General features: G+C 55.6%; 1 protein-coding gene across 1 annotated transcript; it reads left to right on the forward strand.

The window, feature by feature from the left end:
- The first annotated feature begins 265 nt into the window (after window positions 1-265).
- NKX1-1 (NK1 homeobox 1) lies at window positions 266-3,963 on the forward strand. The gene is made up of 2 exons (XM_003890908.3): window positions 266-731; window positions 2,883-3,963. Exons 1-2 carry the CDS (start codon window positions 269-271, stop codon window positions 3,764-3,766), a joined length of 1,347 nt encoding a protein of 448 aa, XP_003890957.3. The 5' UTR covers window positions 266-268; the 3' UTR covers window positions 3,767-3,963.
- Window positions 3,964-17,325: the final 13,362 nt, after the last annotated feature.

Here is a 17,325-nt window from a genome sequence, read left to right on the forward strand (position 1 = left end):
AGCCCCGCGGCCGCCTGCGGGCGCACGTGTGTTCGGCGTGTGGGCGCGTGGGCGCCTCCGGCGGGGCTGCCATAAATGCGCGGACCGGGCGCCGCGGGCGCCTAAGGCGGCGGCGGCGAAGGCAGCACCGGCCGAGCGCAGGGCGCGGCGCCGAGAGCCAGCGGAGCAGCGGCCGCCTGCGCGGGGTCGTGTGGCGGTGCCAGGGCCGCCAGGTATGGGAGCCCAGTAGGCGGCAGGGCCCGAGTGGCCGGAGCGGCGGAAGGCCGGCATGAGCTCTAGCGGCCCCGCGGCTCCTGGGGACGTTCCCGCGCTGCCGCCGCCTCCTCCGCCAGGTTCGGGGCCCGCACCGCCAGCTCCTGCCGCCGCTGCCCGGGACGCTATGGACGGGCGCGCCGAGCTGCCGGCCTTTCCCCGCGCTGGAGCCCCACCGCTCGCGGCCAGCGACACTGTGCCTGCGGCGCCCGAGGGGGCTGGAGCGGCCCGGCCCGCAGCGCCCCCGCGCCCCACCTCCTTCTCGGTACTGGACATCCTGGACCCCAACAAGTTCAACAGCAGGAGGCGTCGCTGCGTGCTGCTGGGCCCAGTGGCGCCCGCCGCGTGCGCCCCGTGCGCTTCGGCCCCATGCGCCCCTGCACCCTCCGTCTCCGGACGCCCGCCGCGCGCAGAGGAGCTAGAGCGCCGCGCCCTCGCCGGCGCCGGAGGAGTCGGAGCCGCCGGAGCTGAGCCGCCGAGTGAGTAGGATGCGCCCGGCGCCAGGTCGTGGGGACAGGGGGACCGGCCGCTTCTACGCGTTTACAACCCTGGGACACCGTGGCGAGTTGGGTCTGGCCCACACCGAGGCTCCGTGGAAAGTTCGCAGAGCGCGGGGTCCGCACCAGCCCACCAGTGGCCTCCGTCCGACCCGGACTGCAGGGCCCGCATCGCCAGGCTCCTCTGGAGAAGCTCAGCCGGGTCAGGCCCAGGGGCTGCAGGGCTGTGAGGCAGGTCCAGGGTTCGCCTCCGCGCATCTCTGGCCTGGAGGGGTAGTTGGTGCAGGAGGCGAGGGGCCGCGCGTGGTGGCTGGCCCGTGACCTCCCCACCCCCACTGTGCCCGCCCGAGGCCTCCTTCCCTCCCTCCTCTCTCCCTCTCTCTCTCTCTCTCTTTTTTTTTGGACAAATCAGACTAATTGTGACAAAACGCTGGTTATCTCTGGAAAAACAATTAAATCCCTTCGATTACGGTTAAGGGGAAATGTGCTTAGCGGCGGAAAGCGGCCGGTAATGGGGCGGCCCGCGCCCCCGGTCGGGTCGATATCCCATTACGGCGCGTGCATATCTCTTTCAAGCACCTTGCAAACTCCCCCCGAACATCTAAATTATAGGGTCAAAATTCGGATAATTACTCGATTAAAACCTATTACACTTATTAGGGGCCGCTATTGATCGCGAATTGCATTCGACCCGCTCCTGATTGCTTTTTGTGTCCCCTCCCCCGCCTCCTCCCTCCAACTTCCCGGCCCCGCCGAGGCACAGCGAGGACAGCGCGGGGCAGATGGGGCTGGGCCGCGGCCACCGGCTCAGCGCCTGGAGGCTGCGGGCCGCACCTGCGCGGGGCCTCTTCCGGTCGGCCGAGATGGAGGGCGAACAAATCCGGCCGAGTGGAGGGGACCTTACGGACTCTGCGGCGGCGGCGCTCAGAGCCTCCACCTCCGGGGAGCCTACGGGGCGGAAGGACGGGATCCTGCTGAAGCCGGGAAGGCGCGCGCATAGCACAGCAGGAGAGGGAGCGGGGCCAGGCACCCTGGGCAGGGCTGGGTCGGCGCTCGCGGTCGTCTAGGGGCGGATCCTGCTCCTGCTGAGGGAAGCGGGGACCCACAGTCGCCCTGGAGGAATCTGACAGGAGCGACTGATCATTTCTTACCGGAGATTTCGGTTCCGACCTGGCCGGAGAGCAGGCCGTGGCCGCCACTGGGCAGCTCTGTGGAGGGCATCTGCCCCAACTGCTCCTGACTTAGGCCCCCAGTGCCAGGGCATAGAAGACCCTGTCTGGGAGAGATGCTTTCTTCCAAATTTCAGAGACTCAAAATGCAGTCACTGCAGGGCCTCTGCTTGGAGGATGCGGGGCTGCTGTTCAGACTCCGGCCCTCCCGGCCCTTTAGGCTGCGGGGCGCCACTCCGACCTGCACGCCCGCCCAGCCCTCCGGGTGAGGCCGAGCAGGGCCCTATCCACGGCAACTCCGCGCAGGGGCCGAGGCGCGGGCAGGGGAGCCGGGGCTAAGCCTCGCGACCGAATCTCAGGGCCTGGAGGCTTGAAGTAGGGTCGGGGCCAGGGCATAGGATTTGGGTCCCCCAAGCCCCGTTCTCTCGGTCGGCTCCGGCCCCACCCCCAGACCTGTTATTAAATGCCCGGTAATTGGCTGGTCCTGCGCTGGCGGTAATTGGAGGGTAATATACGCCGAAATAAATTAAATGACCTTAACTAGTTTGTACATTACACAAAATGAGTTTAATTAAGTTTGTATCTGCCCCGCCGATCGATCGGAGCTTCCACTCCGCTGTAATCTCCGCAGCCCGGCCCGGCCCACAGCACCCGTCCAGCCCCACTCCGGCAAAAAACGTCGGGCGCCACGAGAACCCGCAGCTCAGGGCGAGGAGGACTCTCTCCATAGAAAGAAACGAACAAGGGACCGGGAGGAGACGCGGGCGGCGGGAAGGAAGGACAGGCCGAGGGGAAGGAAACGACGGAGCGAAGGAGAGAGATGGGAGGCGGGTGAAGAAGCAGGAGGAGCTGAGCAGGAGGCGGGAGGGAACCCTGGGGGAGGAAGCGGGGCGCGCGGAGCGCGGGATCCGGGAACGGGCCTTTCCTAACTGCCCTGTCCTGTCCTTGTTCCTCCCGCCCGCAGATGCCGGCGACCCCTACAAGGCAGGGGAGGCCGAGACCAACGACACCAACGGCTACAGCAGCGGCGGCGGCGGCCACAGCCCGAGCGCGGACAGCGGGGACGAGGTTCCCGACGACGAGGACGACGACGAGGACGAAGCGCCCGAGACGGAGGCGGCGCGAGGCGCGGAGGAGGCGCGGGGAGGTAGCGGCGGCCTCGGGGCCCGCGGGTCGGGCTGCCCGGACGCGGCTGAGGCCGACGCGTCCCCCGGCGCCACCGTCGATGAGGCCGCGGCCCCCGGACCCCGCGGGAACTCGCCCGGAGCCCCGGGCCCGCCGGGAGCTGCAGTGGCGCCGGGGGGCGCGGGGACCACTCCGCAGGGCGCGGCGACCGCGGCCAAGCCCAAACGGAAGCGCACGGGGTCCGACTCCAAATCTGGGAAGCCGCGACGGGCGCGCACCGCCTTCACCTACGAGCAGCTCGTGGCGCTGGAGAACAAGTTCAAGGCCACGCGCTACCTGTCGGTGTGCGAGCGCCTCAACCTGGCGCTGTCGCTCAGCCTCACCGAGACGCAGGTGAAGATCTGGTTCCAGAACCGCCGAACCAAGTGGAAGAAGCAGAACCCGGGCGCCGACACCAGCGCGCCGACCGGCGGCGGCGGAGGACCGGGGCCGGGGGCCGGGCCTGGCACGGGGCTGCCCGGCGGCCTCAGCCCGCTCAGCCCCTCGCCGCCCATGGGCGCCCCTCTCGGCATGCACGGCCCGGCTGGGTACCCCGCGCACGGCCCCGGAGGCCTGGTGTGCGCCGCGCAGCTGCCGTTCCTGTCGAGCCCGGCGGTGCTCTCGCCCTTCGTGCTGGGCTCGCAAACCTACGGGGCGCCCGCCTTCTACGCGCCGCACCTCTGAGCCCCGTGCCGCTCCGCCCCCGAGGCCGCCGCCGGGCCCGGCTGTTTTCTACCATTCTAGTCGTTGACTCTGTACATAAGCGGTTGCTACGGAAGAGTTTTAAATTTATAAATGACCATGCGCGTCGGGGCCGGGCAGGCGGCTCCCGCGGGCTCGGCCCGCTGCGAAGCACTTTGCAGAACTTCACTCAATCAATAAACCGCAGGCGGCCGCGCCCCAGTCTCCCAGGCTCCCGCGCCGCCCTCCGCCCGGCTCGGCCCAGCCCACCCATGAATCCTCTCCCGTGGGGACCAAGGCGCCTAGGGTGTTCGGCCTCGCGCGGGACTCCAGCCGGTTTTCCCACCGGCCTGGCGTCCTCCGGCCAGAATTCAGGCCTCTCTGCTGGTGCCTGCCCGTCGTCCTGGGCTTGGGACTGGGCGCAGGGGCTCACCCGCCAGGCTGGCTGAGACTCAGGTCTCAGCGTCCCCTCCCTGACCGCCCCCCCAGCCCCAAGAAAGATTACAGGTCCCAGAAAGTGGCCACCTGCTTGCTCCCTCTTCGCCTCTCCGCTTAGCCACCGAGCTGGTGGGACCGCGGCTGGGGGCGCAGCATTTTCTGCCTCCTGCTCCCCACCCCTGCAGCCTGCTCCGGTCCCACTCCCCTGGCCCACATCCCCGCAAGGGAGCACCGGGCTGGGCGTGTCAGCCTGGGGGCAGTGTCAGTTTCGGCTACTGCCTGGAGGAAGGAGCGCCTGCCTGCTTTCCCTGGGGAGGAAAAGGGGCTAACCCGGCGCGAGAAGGGGCTGGCGGGGGGCGCAGCTACCTGCCCAAGAGCGTTCCAGCCCATTCAGAGCCGGGCCCCCAAGAGTCGGGTCGAGTGCTCCCTCTTGGTGCGGCCACCTCTCCTCCAGCGACGCTGGAAACGGCCCCTACATTCCCTGCACAGGCTCTCGGAGCCCTGTGGGTTTGGTGTTCGCCCTGAGCTGGGCTCAGGGAGGCCAGAGGCAGAGGCGCCAGGGCTAGGTGGCAGTGTGGATGCAAAAGCTGGTGCTTCCAAGCGGGAAAGGGCGACATGGGGAGGGTTCAGAGCCCCAGAACGGGTGGGGAGGCGGCATGGGACACTGGTGACAGCTGGGCAGGTGCCCACCCCTCTTCTGCTGTTGGCGGGTGTCCTGAGCCCTGCCTCACAGAGGGAGCCTGGCTCTGCCTGGCGGCTGTGCCCTGACTGGGCTCGGTCTCCTGGTGTCCCGTCCATTTTCCGTGAGTGGGCTGAGCTCATCTCTGGGCTGTCAACCTGGCACCAGCCACTGGGGGAGGGCTGGGAGCAGGTGGTGGCAGTGGAGTACCTAGTACCACAGGCAAGATGGGAGACAGAGCTGCCCACTGACCTGGCCAGCACCTGTGGACAGAGAGCAGGCCCAGAGCAGCACCAGCCATCAGGCAGGTTGGTGGGGGTGGGGCAGGGGTGGCTGGGACCACCCTGTGCATTTGCTGCCCCCACATCCCGGGCCCCAGGCAGGCCTTGGCTCCTCCAGCCGAGGGCCAGCCTGACTCCCAGTTGCTCTCTGCTCCCTTTCTGGGTCTGCATAGGTGAAGCCACCTGCCTGCAGCAAGCGTCCTGAGGCTCACCAGTCCAGGGGCAGGGCAGCCTCTCCCTCCTCCCTCTGCTGGCAGAGCTCAGGCTTGCTGGGTGGGGGTCGGTGAGGGAAGGTGAGCCCCACCTGCAGGTGGCCAAGTGTAGCCAGAGGGCGGACTCAGCTGAAGCCAGTGCAGCAGGCTTGGCCTGAGCTGGGCACTGGGGCTGCCGAGCGGGAAAGCAGCTGCCGCATGGCTGGGAGGGACCCAGGTCTGTGCTGCAAGGGCCTGACCCTTTGCTGAGCTTGCTGGAACATTCCAGGAGCTCACAGACCCTACAGGGAGATGACAGAAGGCTGTGACAGTGCAGGCCAGATTCAGACCCACTCAGAGCTGGCCAGACCGCGGCGTGCAGCCCTCCCATGGAACTTAGATCCTGGCTCCCCATCCCTCCAGCTTCCATAGGCCCCCACCCTGGCCTTCTCTGTCTCCTCCCCTCAAGGCTCAGCCAGAAACACAGAGCCACACCAGAGGGCCCTTTAGCAGTGCCCCTGGGCTGCTGGATGGGATGGAGGGTATGGGCTGGGGGCTGTGAGGTCTGGGAAGCAATACCCACTCCACGCACCAGCGTCGCCCACCCCTTCTCTAAGCTCCCTGGACAGCCCAAAGCCTCATGCCGCAGGCGTGGGGGACATTTCCTTGGGTCGCTCCAGTCTCTGGTTCACAGTTGCTGCGCAGCGGACCCTCGTCAGAGGAGGACAGCGTGCAAAGCCACCTGAGCCTCCCACTGCACTTTGCTGAGTCATATGTGGGAAACTGAGGCCCAGAGGTCACAGGGCTTGCTGAGGGCAGTGCCAGCTGTGGTGCCAGTGGGTGCCCTGCTCCCTCCTGGAGGAGCCTCCACTTTTTAGCCCATACTCCTACTGGGTCCCCAGGCCCCCAGTCTCCCTGGGGAGGCTGGGATGCTGTTCCCTTGGCTGCCTCCCAGGGAACACTCGGGCTGCCCCACCACCCCCATTTCCACCAGGTTTGGGCCTCCCCTGCCAGCCATTTCCAGTCTAGGCCGCCTGCGCCTGACTTGGTTTCAGCTCCCTGGGCTTGTGCTGCAGGCAGAGGTGAGCAGGAGCCTTGTTAGGGGCCTTGACATGTCCCCCACTTTGGTGTCAGGGCCGTGAGGTCTTGACCCCAGGATCTGAGGACGCTCTTCCATGGACCCTCCTAGGGCTTAGGACTCATCCTGCCCTGGACCACACCTGCCCTGAGTTCCCAGAACTGCACGCATGTCGTTGATGCAAAGCCAGGCACAGAAGGGGCCTCCTGTCAAGTGAGCATGAGCCCAGACAAGGGCGGCATTTGCTCTCATGCCCTGGGCTCCTGTCTCCTGCCCAGGGACCACTGAGCCCAGATGGTGAGAGGCCTCGCAATGAGGACCTCCCCACCCCCACCAGCCCGTGGTGCTGTGGTCCGTTGCTGTGGGGGTCAGGATTGGGTTTGGCTGCGTGTAAGAAAAAACCTGAATGAAGAGAGTTGAAAGGAGACTGTTTATTTTCTCTTTGTGAGGGAATTCTGGCCGGTGGCAGCCCTGGGCAGTTGTGAGACCTTCACTGAGTCCTTGGAGACCCAGCTCCTGGCTCTCTGTGCTGCATCAGGCCTGGGCAGGCCTCAGCCTCACAGACCCCAGTGGAAGCTGAGGCTCCAGCCACCACATCCTCACCCCCGGCTGCAAACAGGAAAAAAGGGAGCAGCTGGAAACACCCGTCTTTTTTAAGGAGCTTTCCCGGAAGCCCACACAACACAGCTGCTCGTGTCCCATTGGCCAGAGCTGGGTCACGGGTGCTATCCTAGCCAAGGGAGGCTAGGAGATGCAGTCTCCCCCACCGCCGGGCATCTCACTCCTAGTGAAAGGGGAGGATGGATTGGGGCCACCGGCTGCCGCTGCCGAGCCTCCCTGTGCTCCCCACCCCCATGCCCACCTGCCCACACCCCCAGCCCCAGGCAGCTGGGCTTGCTGAAGAAAGTCTTCCTCAGCCCGCCTGGTCTTTTCCAAAGCCCAGGGCCTCAACCTTGCTGGCCACCCAGCTCCTACACCCTAAGGTGTCTGGTGTACCCTCTCCATAACCCCACCCTGGGGTGGCCACAGGTCCAAGCCCATCTTTCAGCCACAGGATCTTGTCACCTGCCTGTGTCTGCCAGGGAAGACGGCCCCTGCTGGGCTTTAGATGCGTCCAGTGTCTCCCAGCTTAGGCATAACCCTCCCTGGACCCTGTGTGGCCTCCAGCTCTCCCCCTTTCCTCCCAGCCTCGAGCCAAAGTATCAAAAGAGCCATCTACACCTGCTGTCTACAATTCCTCCTCCTCACTTCTCCACCCCCAAGCAGGCTCTCACCATCACTCGGGCCCTTGGCTGCCCCATCCTGGCGTTGCCTCCCCAGCGCCCTGCTCACTTGGTGGCTGGTTCCTCCTGTTCAGAGTCCTGGGGCAGCCTGGGCTTGGGGAGCCCTCATCCCCCACCTGCCTTCCTGCCATGGCAATGGTGTGCCTGGCCCTGTGCTTGCCCCATGATGTCCTGGCAATGATGTGCCTGGCCCTGTCCTTGCCCCATGATGTCCTTCCTGGGGCCAGGGGCCCTCCAGGCACCACAAAGCCAGACCAAGCTCCTCCCAGACCAAGCCAGCCCCACAGCCTCAGAGCAAACCCCTGGCACCAAGCACCCTCCCCACATCCAACCTAATCTATCCACATCCAGATGCCCAAAAATACCCCACATCCAACGTGCCCCCACATTGTCCCCCCATCCCTAGGGGCCTCCCTGCAGTGCTCAGACCTCCCCACACCCAGTGTCCTGCCTGTGATGGCCGCCACCTGGGTCCCCCGTTTCTTCCCTGGTGACTGAGTGCCCCCTCACTCCTGGTCTCTTCTGGTCAGCTGTGCACAGCGTCAGCTGGGAGGGGAGGCTTCCTATAAAGAAGCCATTTACCATGGGGGGAGGTGAGGCTGGACAAATAGGCCGGCAGCAGAGGGAGGTGAGCTCGGGGAGGAAGGGGCAGGGGTGGGTGGCCAGGCAGGGTTGCAGGACTGCACCTGAGGGAGGAGGCGGGGCTGAGCCCCATCCTTGCCCCCATGACCACTGCGGTCCCCACCTGCCTCTGGCACTGCTGCCCCTCCCCCATCCCAAGATCACCTTCTAGTCCACAGAGGCACATGGGGTGAGGGCATCTCATCCACTGTTGGGCGGGGGGGCTTGCTCATGGGTGACAACCTGGGGATGTCCACATCCCACCTCCTCCTGACTGCCCTGCAGGGTAGACAGCTCTGCTGGTGGGGATGCCTTCTCTCTTTTCTTGGGAGGCTGTGGCTGAGCACTCATCTCCCAGGTTGAGGGCCACATGTCCTGCCTCTGGGGCAACAGGCAGCTGGGTGCAGCCGGTGACTAGGTTCTGGCCAAGTCGACATGAGTAGTGTGTGGGGGTGGGGGGACTGAGAAGGCTCCTTATAGGAATCAGCTCAGAGGGGAGGCAAAGCCCTTCTCCTCCCTTCTGCAGACCTGGTGATGGCTGGAGCCCCAGCAGCCACCTTGGGCCATGAGGTAGCCTTGGGGCTGGAGGCCACGTGCTCTGATACTGAGCCAGGAACTGGAAAAAAACAAGGTCCTGGTGGAACTGAGCCCCCTCATAAGTGCTTGGGGGCACCTACCTTTGGGCTCTGGATCAACAGGACACAAACCTTTATGTCTATGAGTCACTCTTACTTGGAGTTTCTGGTTCTGTGTAGCTAACCCTGACACCACTTCCCATGGTGGCCCGTCCACCCCAGCACTGGGGCTGTGACCGATGCCCACCAGTGCTCCTTGGTCACTCCTCGCACCCACCCTCTGCTGCTCTCCATGCTGACCTCAGCCAGTCTGCCTTGGATGAGGACAGCAGCACGCTGGACCAGCCGGCACGGGCTCCCTCCCACTGTGAGCCCCACCAGTAGCCCCTGCATCCCTGGGTGGGAACCCTGAACCCTTGGCCTGGCACTGAGGACCTGCTCCTGCCAGCCCTGCCCACCACACCCAGCCACCTGCTGTGATGGGCACCCTGCCTCCAGAATCTCTCTGCTTGCTGTTTCTGCCCTTCTCAAGAGCCACGCCCAGCAGATCCAATCACCGATGCAGCTGTGCCTGTGTCTGGCGGCCATGCTCTGTCTGCAACACTGTTTCCAGATCCCAGCTCCTCTGTCCCCACCACCCAGGGTCACCGTCTGTTTAGCTGTGCACCCTGGGGCCTCTCCGCAGCCTCCACTGCCTCTGCCCTTCCTTGCAGATGCCAGACCGATGGAGCTCCCTTCCCATCCTCACTGGGACTGACAGTGTGCACCTGCCAAGGCCCCCACAGCTACAGTGACCCTGCGTGCAATGTGAGGCTGCTATAGTGCCTGCCCTGTCCCCTCTGGGCCTGAAGCCTCTGGGGATGGTCCTGTTTTTAAAGCCCAGTTGCCTGGGCTACCGGCCTGTGTCAGTGCAGAGACACGGGAGGGACGGGCAAGCTGCTGATCCCTGGCTTCTGTGCTGCTTCTCGGTTTCCCAGGCTCAATCAACCCCAGGTGTGCAGGGCTGGGGGCAGGGGTGTTGCAGGGAGCTCCTGGGAGGCCCCAGGAACTGCTGGGGGTCGCTCCAGCAGGCAGGGGAGGCGAAGGGAGTCTGCACGTACTTCCTGAGCCGTGGGACCACTCTCAGGGTCCTCAGGAACCCCACCCCTTCCTGGGCTGCCCAGGCCCAGCCTTCTTCCCCACCTGAATCCTCGCTGGTCCCTTCCCTCCCTAGGGAGGGGGCAACCTGCTCCCACGGTGGTTCCTGCAGGAACTGGACACAGCCCCGTCCTCTGGCTCTAAATGCATCTGCAGGCCAGGCTGCCCCAGGCTCCTCTGCCCTCTCCATCTGCCTGGCTCATGGGGACCCAAACCACTTTGTGGCAAGTATGGGTGGAAGGGGTTTGCTGAGGGGATCTGAGAAAAGGATGGGCCCACCCCCAGCACCCCCTTAGTGCCAAGTCAGCTGCTCCCAGGGGCACAGTCCCTACCCCCTCACCCCACCAACCAGAAGGGCCAGCCCAGCACCCCCACCGCACAGGGCCCCTCACTTGGTCGCAGAGTCACAGGTTTGTCTTTTAATCAGCATTCAAGAAAATTCATTAAAAGTCTGATACAAAAAGCACCAGGCTAACAAATCGGTCCTGAATTCAATTTTACAAAAACACCCTCTCCTCTTCCATCTCATCCCTAATATTCCCACTTTATCTCAAGGTGGAAAGAAATATAAAAGGGGTCTTCGACATAAAAATGTATTAAAAAGCCACCATAAGTACAATGTACGGTAACAGCGTCTGACTCAGCCAGCAGGACAGGAAACCCACAGAGCCACCATGCCAGGGCTTTGTGTGAGCAGGCGGGCACTCCACATCGGCACGCGTGTGAGCAGGCGGCCACTCCACATCGGCACGCGTGTGAGCAGGCGGGCACTCCACATCGGCACAAAGCAAGGGCTCATTGATAAGAGGTGCAGGGACACCCGGACAGCTATGTGAAATTTAAAAACTGGGTTTCCTGGCTCACATCTTGTATCAAAAACTAGAAGTAGATCAATGATTTCAATATGAAAATGAAACCCATAAAACTACTAGAAGAAAACATGGAAAACATTTCAAATATAATCTTTGAGTGGGGAAGAGCATTATAACTAGAACACAAAACTTAGAAGCCAAGAAAGACTGATAATTCAACTACATAACTCATGAAAGGAGGATCTGAGGAACGAGATGCCCACGGTGGCCGCTGAGAAGCTCTGCCACACTCCCGGAGGCATGGAAGGCCGTGCCCACACAAGCACAGAGCTGTGTGCATGCCCAAAACGAACCTGAGTCGTTCAGCCCTCACCTCCGGCTGGCTTTGTGGCCGCGTGCAAGCAAGAAGTGAAGGCAAAGGCACGGTTGGCAGCTGCCTGCTGCAGCGCTAAAGGCACACACACCACGCATCAACTGCGTGTCGGCAGAACTGTGAACATTATTGGTGCAAAGCACTTAAAGGGGTCCTCAGTCCAGTCACTGGCTGAACATGAAGCTGACGAGGTGGACACTTCAAATTAGTCCAGAACACACACTAAACAAATGGTAACAGCAACAAAACAAAAATAAACTCGTGGAGAGCACATCTGATTTCCAGAGTTGCTCAGCACGTAATTAAAGCGTCCAGTCTTCAAAAACAATAGATATACATGAGACCACAAAGAAAGAGTACATTATTTCCTTGGTTCAGACATGGGAAAAAAGGCCATCAATAGGAACTTCCCCTGAATAGGCCCTGATGTTCATGAACTTACTAGATAAGTCCTATCTATCTAATATCTATCTATCTATCTATCTATCTATCTATCTATCTATCATCCATCTATCTATCTATCTATCTATCTATCTTAGTTTTGAGACAGAGTCTTGCTCTGTGGTCCAAGCTGGAGTGCAATGGCTTGATCTCGGCTCACTGCAACCTCTGCCTCCCGGGTTCAAGTGATTCTCCTGCCTCTGCCTCCCAAGTAGCTGGGATTATAGGTGCGCAGCACGACGTCTGGCCTAGACAAGTACTTTAAATCAGCTTCTATAAATATGTTCATATAACTAAAGGAAACTGTGTCTACAGAATTAAAGTATGAGCCTATTTCACTAAATAAAGAATATGAGTAAAGATATAGAAATTATAAAAGAGAGCCAAATGGAAGTTTGGAGTAGAAAAGTACAATAACTGAAATGAAAAATTCACTATAGCAGCTTGACATCAGGTTTTGTTTGGCAAAAGCATCTGTGACCTTGAAGATAGGTCAATTGAGATGATTCTTTCCGAGAAGAAGAAAAAATTCCGGAACACGGGAAAGTCAACGAGGCCTCCGAGGCTGTGCCCAGCTCCACAGAAACACACGTAACTGGAGTCCAACGAGGGGACAGAGAGCTGGGACACAAAATATTTCAAGTAATGACAACCAAAAATTTCCCAAATTTGCTGAAAAATATTAACCTCTATATCCAAGAAGCTCAAAGAACTTCAGGTAGGACACACTGAAAGATCCACAATACACCACAGTCAAACAGTCAGAAGCTAAAAAGAGACTGAGACGTGGTGCAGTGCTCCTGCCACGGAAACCACGGGGGCCAGAGGCAGTGGAGCAACATCTATAGAGGGCTGAAAGAAAAAGAGGGCCATATCCAGCACAATGATTCTTCCCAAGAGAAGGAGAAATTACAACATTCCCAGATAAACAAAAACAAAGAGAATTCATTGCTAGAAGATCTGTCCTACAAGAAATACTTGAGGCTGAAGTCCAAGACACCACACTCAAATCCACACAAACAGCACCAAAAAAGACAACTGCAAAGCCAGCAACAGAGACAGCAGAGACTCATTTCTGTTCGTACATCTTTTCTTCTACATGATTTAAAAGACAACTGCAGAAAGCAATAATTACAAGACTGCTGATGGACTTACAATCTAAAAGGTAGCATTTATAGGACAAATAGAGCACCAAGAGGCTGAGAGGAAACAAAGCTACTCAAAGCAAAGGGTTTTGTACATTATTAAGTTCATCTGAACACTTGATTGGTTTTACATTGTTACTGTAATACTCAGCCACTAAGAAAATTACTTCTAAAAAACCCAGTAAAACAGACAAGGAAATTACAATGTTACAGAGAATTAAATGTCCATTTAACACAAAAAAGTAATGGAGAAATAAAGGAAGAAAGATAAAAAAGACAATATAGAAAACAAATTTAGAAATGGCAGATACAAATCCAACCTTATCAGTAATCACACTGAATGTAAATGGATTAAACATCCCTCTCAAACAGCAGAGACCAGCAGGACAGATAAAAAATACGATCCCACTATATGCTGTCTACAAGAAACACACTTCTGAGTCACAGCAGAGACCAGCAGGACAGATGAGAAACACGATCCCACTATAAAATGTCTACAAGAAACACACTTTCAATTCACAGCAGAGACCAGCAGGACAGATGAGAAACACAATCCCACTATATGCTGTCTACAAGAAACACACTTTAGATTCAGAGATACAACGAAAGTAAAAGGATGAAAAAAGATAATATGCAAACAATCAAAAAAGAGCTGAGTGGCTACACTAACATCAGACAAAAGGGACTTAAAGACAACATTTTTTTTTTTCACTAGAGACAAAGAAGGACATGTCATAATCATAAAAGGGTCTGTTCATCAGAAAGAAATAGAAACACAGATGCACTTAACAGAGTTTCAAAATTTATGAAACAAAAGCTGACAAAACTGAAGGATTCAATACCCCACATTCAATATCAATATAACTAGGCAGAAGATGAATAAGGGAAGAGAAGATGTAAATAATCAGACTACAAACCAAACCAATCAGACCTAACAGGCTTCTCTACAACTCTACAAACCAATCAGATGCAACAGGCTTCCATACAACACTACAAACCAATCAGACCCAATTAGACCTAACAGGCACCTATACAACACTACAAACCAATCAGACCCAACAGGCTTACATACAACACTACAGACCAATCAGACCCAATCAGACCCAACAGGCATCTATACAACACTACAAACCAATCAGATCCAACAGGCACCTATACAATACCACAAACCAATCACACCCAACAGGCCTCCACACAACTCTACAAACCAATCAGACCCAACAGGCATCTATATAACACTACAAACCAATCACACTCAACAGGCATCCAAACAACTCTACAAACCAATCAGACCCAAAAGGCATCTATACAACACTACAAACCAATCAGACCCAACAGGCTTTCATACAACACTACAAACCAATGAGACCCAACGGACATCCATACAACACTACAAACCAATCAGACCCAACAGGCTTCCATACAACTCTACAAACCAATCAGACCCAACAGGCATCTATACAACCCTACAAACCAATCACACCCAACAGGCATTTACACAACTCTACAAACCAATCAGACCCAACAGGCATCTATACAACACTACAAACCAATCAGACCCAACAGGCTTTCATAAAACTCTACAATCAGACCCAACAGGCATCTATACAACACTACAAACCACTCACACCCAACAGGCATCCATACAACACTACAAACCACTCAGACCCAATCACACCCAACAGGCATCCATACAACACTACAAACCAATCACACCCAACAGGCTTCTATACAACACTACAAACCAATCAGACCCAACAGGCATCCATACAACACTACAAACCAATCAGACCCAACAGGCATCTATACAACACTACAAACCAATCAGACCCAACAGGCATCTATACAACACTACAAACCAATCAGACCCAACAGGCATCCATACAACACTACAAACCAATCAGACCCAACAGGCATCTATACAACACTCCACCCAACAAGAACAGGATAGAAATTCTTCAACACTCTGGGACAGAAAATATGGTACGCCAAGAAAATAACTCTCAGTAAAGACAGGAAATCATACAGTTATGTTCTTCAGCCATAATGGAGTGAAATAAGAAATCAGTAACAGGTCAGGCACGGTAGCCCACGTTTGTAATCCCAGCACTTTGGGAGGCTAAAGTGGCAGGATCATTTGAGCCCAGGAGTTCCAACACAGCCTGGGCAACACAGTCAGACCCTGTCTCTACAACAAAATTTTTAAAAATTTAGCTGTGTTTGGTGGCTCATGCCTGTAGTCTCAGCTACTTGGGAGGCTGAGGTGGGAGGCTGAGGATGCAGTGAGCTGTGATCACGGCGCTGCACTCCAGCCTGGGAGACAAAGTGAGATCCTGTTTCTCAAAAACAAAAAAGGAAAAGAAGTCAATAACAGAAGGAAACTTGAGAAATTCACATATATGTGGAAATTAAACAACAAACTCTTAAATAACCAAGAGGTAAAAGAAGAAATCACCAGAGAAATCAGAATATACTTTGAGATTAAAAAAAAGCAAAACACAATATACCAAAACTTAAGGGATGAAGTAAATCAGTGCTGAGATTAAAAATTTACAGCTACAAACATCTATATTAAAAAGAAAGATTTCAAATCAATAAGCTAATTTTCCATCTCAAGAAACAAGAAAAAGAAAACGAAACCCAAAGCAACCCAAAGGAAATAATAAAGGTTACAGTGGAAATTAACAAAATAAAGAATGGAAAATCATAGGGAATAATAAACAAAACCAGAAGTCGTTTCTTAAATAGATCAACAAAATTGATAAATCTTTAGCTAGACTGACTAAGGGGAGTAAAAGAGAGAAGAATCAAATTACTAAAACCAGAAAATACTATGAATAGGCTGGGAGCAACGGCTAACATCCACAATCCCAGCACTTTGGGAGGTCACGGTGGGAGGGTGGCTTGAGGCCAGGAGTTTGACAAAGATCAGCCTGGGCAACACAGCCAGATCTTGTCTCTACAAAAAAATTTTAAAGAAAATTAGGGCTGGGTGCAGTGGCTCATGCCTGTAATCCCAGCACTCTGCTAGGCTAAGACGGGAAAATTTTTTGAGGCCAGGAGTTTGAGACCAGCCTGGGCAACATAGTGAGACCCAATCTCTACCAAAAATAAGCTTTTAAAAAATTAGCCAGTCATAGTGCCATGCCCCTGAAGTCTTAGCTACTCAGGAAGCTGAGATAGGAAGATTGCTTGAGTCTGGGAGGTCGAAGCTGTAGTGAGCCATGATTGTGCTACTGCACTCCAGCCTGGGTGACAGAGCCAGACTCTGTCCCAAACAAAACCAAACCAAACAAAGTCAGAAAATTAGCTGGATGTGGTGGTACATGCCTGTGGTCCTTCCTACTGGGGAGGCTGAGGTGGGAGGATTACTTGGGCCCATGAGTCTGAGGTTGGAGTGAGCTATGATTGCACCACTGCACTCCAGCCTGGGCAACAGAGTGAGACCTTGTCAGTTAAAAACACTTTTTTTAATGCTATGAACAATTGCATATAAACAGATTGCAACAAAGAACCTAGAAAGGGACAAACTCCTGGAAAGATGCAAACTACCGGAACTAAACAGATCTATAATAAGTGAAGATACTGAATTAGGGAAAAAAAATCCCACAAAGAAAAGTCCAGCCTTCACTGGTAAATTCTACCAAATGTTTAAATAATTAACAACAATCTTTCACAAACTCTTCCAAAAAATAGGAGTGGAGGGAACACTTCCCACCTCAATCTATGAGGTCAGTAGTGACGTTGACTAAAGTCAGACGAAGACATCACAAAGAGACTACAGACCAATATCCCTCATGAATACAGATGCAAAATCCTAGCAAACTAAATCCAGCAGCATAAAAAAAGGATTATATACCACGAACAAGTAGAATTTACCCCATGAATGCAAGGTCGGTTCAACATATGAGAAACAATGTAATATGCTGTATCACTAGAGTAAAGGACAAGAATTATACTGTCATCTCAACACACGGAGAAAAAGCATCTGACAAAATTCAACACTTTATGACAAAAACACTCAACAAACTAGGAGGAGAAGGTAACTTCTTCAACCTGGTAGACAGCATCTACACAAAACAGCACGGTTAGCATCACGCTCAATGGTGAGAGACTGAAAGCTTCCTGCTAAGGTCAAGAGTCAGACAAGGATGTCTGTTCTCACCACATCTATTCAACATTGTCCTGGAGGTACCAGCCAGAACAATTAGGTAAGAGAAATAAAAGAAACCCAGATTAGAAAGACAGCTGTTTGCAGATGACATGATTTTGTGTATGGAAAATCTTAAGGAACACACAACTAATTAGAATGAATAAACAAGTTCAGCAAGGAATGCAGGATACGAGATCAATACACAAAAGTCAATTGTACTTCCACATTTTAGCAATGATCAGCCCTAAAATGAAATTCAGAAAACAATTACATTTATAATTGCTTTTATAAATGCGATTTATAATCTTTTAATAATTTATAATTGCATTTATAATCCTTTGGTTATAAATAAAAA

The sequence above is a fragment of the Papio anubis genome, chromosome 3 (assembly GCF_008728515.1).
Source record: "Papio anubis isolate 15944 chromosome 3, Panubis1.0, whole genome shotgun sequence".
In the NCBI taxonomy this organism is placed as follows: Eukaryota; Metazoa; Chordata; class Mammalia; order Primates; family Cercopithecidae; genus Papio; species Papio anubis.

Coding starts and splice junctions, on each gene's coding strand:
- NKX1-1 (XM_003890908.3), top strand. CDS start 269: ATGAGCTCTAGCGGCCCCGCGGCTCCTGGGGACGTTCCCGCGCTGCCG. Junction 732..2,882: donor CGCCGGAGCTGAGCCGCCGA/GTGAGTAGGATG, acceptor TCCCGCCCGCAG/ATGCCGGCGACCCCTACAAG.